Here is a 5,893-nt window from a genome sequence, read left to right on the forward strand (position 1 = left end):
GAGAGAGAGAGAGAGAGAGGGAGAGGAAGAGACAGACAGACAGATAGAGAGAGACGGATAGAGAGACCGTTACAGACTATCACTACCAAAACAAGTTCAGCCTATCTGGTAAACAGAACGATACTTTTCTTATATTGTTCTGTCCAACTCCCATATTTGCCTACATACGGTCAATTTCTCTATACCTCATTCCGTAAGCGAGACCAAACCATCGATACATAACCTTATTGTAACTCATATATTGTTATCGATATTAATTTACAGTTTTGTAAGGTACTTAAGTTTTGTAGTATTGTTGTCTAACTGCCACACATTGTACCGTGTACGATTGTTGACCAATAACGCTCTTCTTCCATTTTACAAACTTCAAATAACTAACAAAGGAAGACACACTGTGCAGTGAAATAACTGAAGATTGACGATTCTTTAATATCATGTCAACTTTTCCCAAAAGAATATTAATTATTTATGCCCGCGCTTCTAGGAGAGGAGCCAGTTAAAAGGCACTTTGTACACGACACCTTTGGACTTATTATTTGAATGACTTATGTCTTACTATGTAAATTTTGCTCAGAAATGTTACAGTGTACTCTGCCTACAGGGATTTGTTCTAGTGAAGGACTTCTTTACGCCAGAAGAACTCCAGCCTTGTAGAGATGGCACCGCGGAACTTGTGGACGCTTTGGCAGAAAGGCTCTACAAGGCTGGCAAGATCAAGAGTGGGTCATTAATATTTTTAATAGATAGGGTAAGGAAAAGTCGGATAGGATTAGACCATGCGTTTCATGTCAACGCATTACAGTAAACTGCTGAGAAATTATCGGACAGAAGGAAATTTAAGATTTTTGAGATTTTGGGGTACAAATTGCAATATATGTACATGTTATTTTAGAATGGTTTATTACAGATGGTCCAAACTTCCGTTGTATGGTTTAAGTTGCTCATGAACAAGATAGATATATTTGTGCGATAGTATAATTTTTTTTACTACCTTGTCTTTTTATGGACAAGTCTCAATTTCTACCGTATATTTGCTAAGTTTGCCAACATAAATCCTTGTCTGAAGGACTGGTGCTTAAACATCCGAGCCTTCTTTGTTAGAGTTCCTGGTGCAGTCGCGTTTTCTGTTTTTACACGCGCTTCCTTGACCATTACCCTGTTCAGGGAAACGCGAAAAAAAAAACGCTGCTAACAGGACAGGTAACGCCTGCAAAGGAGGCTATTAAATTTTACTACTAAAATCAAAGAACCCACATATTATAGAAGAAGTGGGTAATTTAAATTCGTCTTCCATTGCCTAAAAAGAAGAAGTCAAACCCAGCAAAACTATAGCTAGTACCATGTGTGTTGTAGAATATAGTATAATGTTACGGACGTAGATATAGTCTCACATACCACTGTAAACACTGAGCAGATTATTATTGGAATGAGCAGAACACTTTGGACTAATGCCTCTGACTATTTACAGCTTAGAGGTACATATCCAATCTTTTGTCACAAACTTCTCTGTTACATAGCGGATTATAATGACCCCCAGTGGGGGTCTTCACGCTTCGTTAAAAATGGAAAAATCTCAAGATTCATTCTAAAGATCTCAATATTTTAGACGAAATCTTGAGATCTTATAAGACAATCTTGAGATTGTTCATGACAATCTCCAGATCTTTCAGAAAATCTTGAGATGAAAACAAAAGGTCTCAAGATCTTTCCAAATGTTTTCAAAGTATCTTGAGATTTTTCCAAAGCATCTCGAGATGCTTTAAAAAATATCAAGATTGTTTAAAAGATCTCACGTTTTTTCAAGATTACTTTAAAAATCTTGATATTTCTTAAAGCATCTCGAGATGCTATGGAAAAATCTCAAGATACTTTGAAAACATTTGGAAAGATCTTGAGACCTTTTCTTTTCATCTTAAGATTTTCTGAAAGATCTGGAGATTGTCATAAAAAATCTCAAGATTGTCTCATAAGATCTCAAGATTTCGTCTAAAATATTGAGATTTTTCAATTTTTAACGAAGAGTGAAGACCCCCACTGGGGGTCATTATGATCCGCTATGTAACAGAGACGTTTTGACAAAATATTGGATATGTACCTCTAAGCTGTAAATGGTCAGAGGCATTAGTCCAAAGTGCTCTGCTCATTCCAATAATAATCTGCTCGCTGTTTGTATTTTCTTTCTTATGTTGTTTGTAACTGCATTTAACCCTCGGGCATGTATTTGCAATAAACTTTCTATTAAAATATTATGTCACGTCACAGACACGTACCAGGACGCAGGGCTGTTCCAACGACTTACGCTAATCGAGGAAGAGTTCCCTGGAACATGCGCACTGTGGTTAAAGAAGGGCAAGATTCACAAGGTCAAACAACTGCAAATTTACAAAATTGTCTTGTCATGTTCATTGTGTGTTTGTTTTGGGAATATCTACAAACACATGCTTTTTCTGATTGATATCGCTTTTTATATTTCTAATATTTTTTTGCAATAACTGCATGTCGAATTTGTCACATTTACAATTGCTTTTACATTCTCATGTCAACAATATTTTATGTCGTGAACAGCACTGTATGTCAACAATAAGAAACGTATTAATACTGGAAAATAGAACACACTGTATGAAACGAGGGCATTCTAAAAATTACTTTGAAATTTGAAAATATGCCTTTGTTACGAAAGAAAACATAAGTTATTGTTAACATTTCGGCCATTTGTTTGTCATCATTTGCTGTAATAATATGACAGCTATCTGTAGCTGTCGGATTCTGACCGTCAACACGGTACACCTTACCTTTGTTACCAGGCCTATTGTGACCTCTGGGTGAACGACCGCCTGCTGAATGTCATGGAGCAGCTGGTAGGACCGGAGATAGCCGGGAATCCGCTCTGGAACCTCCGGCCGAAGGTAAACGGACAACACCACAAATGGGAGATTAAAATCCATCGTCAATTTCAACAAAATCCTTTGCTATATGCTCGTATTATGGACATCCATCCTTTCTCTTGAGTTATCCTTTGGAAATGGTTTTGATAACTGTTAAATTAGTTGCTAACACAATTTTTCATGGAGGTAAGCACAGTTAAAACACCTTTATAAATGCGTATGTTTCAACTGTGTTTTAAACCATACATTTTTAATCGAAACACAAACTTACAGACACACCTGTACTTTCACGGATGTAATGATGACAATGCTGATAGCCACAAGTAACATTGTTCCCATCGACCCTGTTCCACAGGTACCGAGCAATGATGAGACAACTGTGCCCTGGCACCAAGGTAATACAACAAGCTACAGTTTTTAACAGAAATAGTAGACGTACTCACTATGATTGAGGGGCTTCCGGGCAGTGTTCGGGTTGGGCTTCCGGGCAGTGTTCGGGTTGCCAAATTCGTAAATGTGTGACAGGACTTGTCAACAAAACATAAAATTACGTGGTTGCTATATTCATTTCTTCTCTTTTGATTTTAATAAAAGCGACCCTGAATGAAGTAGGGAGCCCACCCTACACCATATAGCATGCCCATGCAGCAAAAAAAACAAACTAACACACAAAATTTGAATTATTTATGCATAGACAATTAATTTCTTTTAGTATATTCCAGTACATATTATACATTATCTTGTTATAGAGCAGTGATCTCTAATCTTCCCTGTTCCATTTATAAAGTAGGATCTGCTCTCTTACTTGTACTTACTGAGGCCTTCTCGTCTTCTCATGAGCACCCTACGTCAAGTACTAGTATATAGGCTCATTCAATCTTATTTGATCTTAAGGCGACACCGATTTAATTTGTTGCTTCTCGGGTCGCCCTGTCCTTTTTTCTGATTTGCAAAAAAATAAAATGGAGGGTTCTAAATTAACTGCAAGATGCTAAATGAAAGACATATTTGGCCCCAACAGTTGATAAAAAGTAATTTTCTTCCTAGTTCTTAAAGTTTTTCAATTTAACCATGCAATTTTGGTTCATTAGAAGTTCAAAATCTATTGTTTTAATTACAAACCAGCCTGGTATGTTGGTGCATTTCCGGCTACCATGGGGTGCTTTGGCCTGTTTCTTTTCGCCCTGTCGCTCCTGATTTTTTTTTTAATCCGAGAAACAACAAATTGAATTGGTGTGGCCTAACTGGAAATCTACGCGTAGGCGATCACGATTTACCAGTATTTACAGAGGTTTATTGAGGCAGGTTTGAATGACTATTTTTTGACTGTCACAATGGAGTCTTTTTTGCGAACGATCCTAAACGTATCGATCCTAAACCATGAACTGTCAAAGTCACTTGTATTCCTACAGACAACTGCTACACTCTCCCGGAGTCTCTGGGTACGCTGATTCCGGTGGCGTGGATTCCGCTGCTAGACGCTACTGTGGAGAATGGCTGTATGCAGGTACCTTAAAGTTTATCTGTCTGATTGGAATATCATTAGCTTGCCGTGCATAACTACCTGTTGGCCTCACAGAAGCAAGTCGGCAGAACGTACTGCACCTACATTTGTACGCGAAACCCGTAATTTATTGTACATAGCTCTTTGGCAGAACTTCTCATATACATGTAAGGTCATATTTGCGCATTGAAGGTTAACATCCCCTCTGTAGTTTCCAAGTGTTACGTTAAGAAAATATCGTCTGCAACAGGAAAAATTCTGATGCAATGTTGAACAAACGTCCAACAAAAACCGTGAAAATTAGGGTCTTTCGCCGGCGTAAAATCTGGCAAGGTACATGCCGCCAAAAACTGGGATACGTCCATTTTTTGTGTTGCAAAATTACAGTAACAACCTTTTTCAGAATAGTACCAACACAGTTTTAAGCCGACATTGTATTGTGGTTTCTACTGCCCAGGTTGTGCGCGGGGGCCATCGCAGGGGGGTGACAGCCGACCACGTGGGGGTGGTGGGAGGGACGTGGTACGTGGAAGTCCTGGAGGAGGAGATGGAGAAGACACTGGGTAAGGTTGGTCACCTGGCCAACATTTCTGTACTCTCCAAGCAGACGTTTTAGCTTATTTTTGGCGTGTTTTTTTAGGCTTTTTTTTGTTTTCTTGAACTGATATTTTTGACGCCGTTCTGACTTGCTGGATGTGTGATAATTCAGCCCAGTACATGGTTATCCCTAAGGATGATTTAATGGTTCCGGGGAGGAGCACTGTCACCTTTCTAGACTAGGTTTGCCCCGCCCCGGGGTGAGTGCTGGCAGAGGTTGGGTTGGCGTAAAAAAGTCCAGTGCAAAAAAAAAAAGAAAACCCCGATTTAGAAATTAAAAATAAGAGAAAACCCAAACCTATGCTTGGATAGTAACATTTCTGAACAAAGGACAAAAATTAATGTCAGGGGAAGGGTGTTACATGTATTTACTATTATGGAAGGCATAATCTTCCAGCTTTTTTGCAGAATACCCCTTTTCTAGTTGCGTTTTGTAAAGCGATATCATTATCCAAAAATAATTTCATTAGGTTGATATTACAAAGGTATACAAAGATTTTCTTTTACACTACCGGTAATTCCCTCACCTACATCGGCTATATATAGCGGCAAGATAAAGCTCTGTTGAGTACCAGTGTCGGATAGACATCGACATGTAAGCAAGGTGAGAGAATCTCTGTTGGGCAGAAGAAAATTCCAATATTAGTATTACATATACATCTATATATCTATCTATATATCTCTATCTATATCTATCTCTATCTATCTATCTCTATCTAGTATCTCTATCTCTCTATCTATCTATCTCTATCTATCTCTATCTATCTATCTCTATCTCTATCTATCTATCTCTATCTCTATCTCTCTATCTTTATCTCTATCTATATCTACCTCTATCTATCTCTATATCTATCTTTCTCTCTATCTCTCTATGTCTCTCTATCTCTATCAATCTCTCTCTCTCTCT

General features: G+C 38.2%; 1 protein-coding gene across 1 annotated transcript in view; it reads left to right on the top strand.

Moving 5' to 3' along the window:
- Positions 1-5,893, top strand: part of LOC109462236 (phytanoyl-CoA dioxygenase-like) — an 11,089-nt gene that overhangs the window by 2,473 nt on the left and 2,723 nt on the right. Inside the window, exons 2-7 of the mRNA XM_019758771.1 lie at positions 602-719; positions 2,263-2,363; positions 2,805-2,906; positions 3,241-3,280; positions 4,298-4,392; positions 4,847-4,952. Of these exons, the coding sequence (XP_019614330.1) occupies positions 602-719; positions 2,263-2,363; positions 2,805-2,906; positions 3,241-3,280; positions 4,298-4,392; positions 4,847-4,952 (562 nt within the window). The remainder of the gene's footprint in view (positions 1-601; positions 720-2,262; positions 2,364-2,804; positions 2,907-3,240; positions 3,281-4,297; positions 4,393-4,846; positions 4,953-5,893) is intronic.

The sequence above is a fragment of the Branchiostoma belcheri genome, unplaced genomic scaffold, assembly GCF_001625305.1.
Source record: "Branchiostoma belcheri isolate BF01 breed outbred unplaced genomic scaffold, Haploidv18h27 scaffold114, whole genome shotgun sequence".
Lineage (NCBI taxonomy): Eukaryota > Metazoa > Chordata > Leptocardii > Amphioxiformes > Branchiostomatidae > Branchiostoma > Branchiostoma belcheri.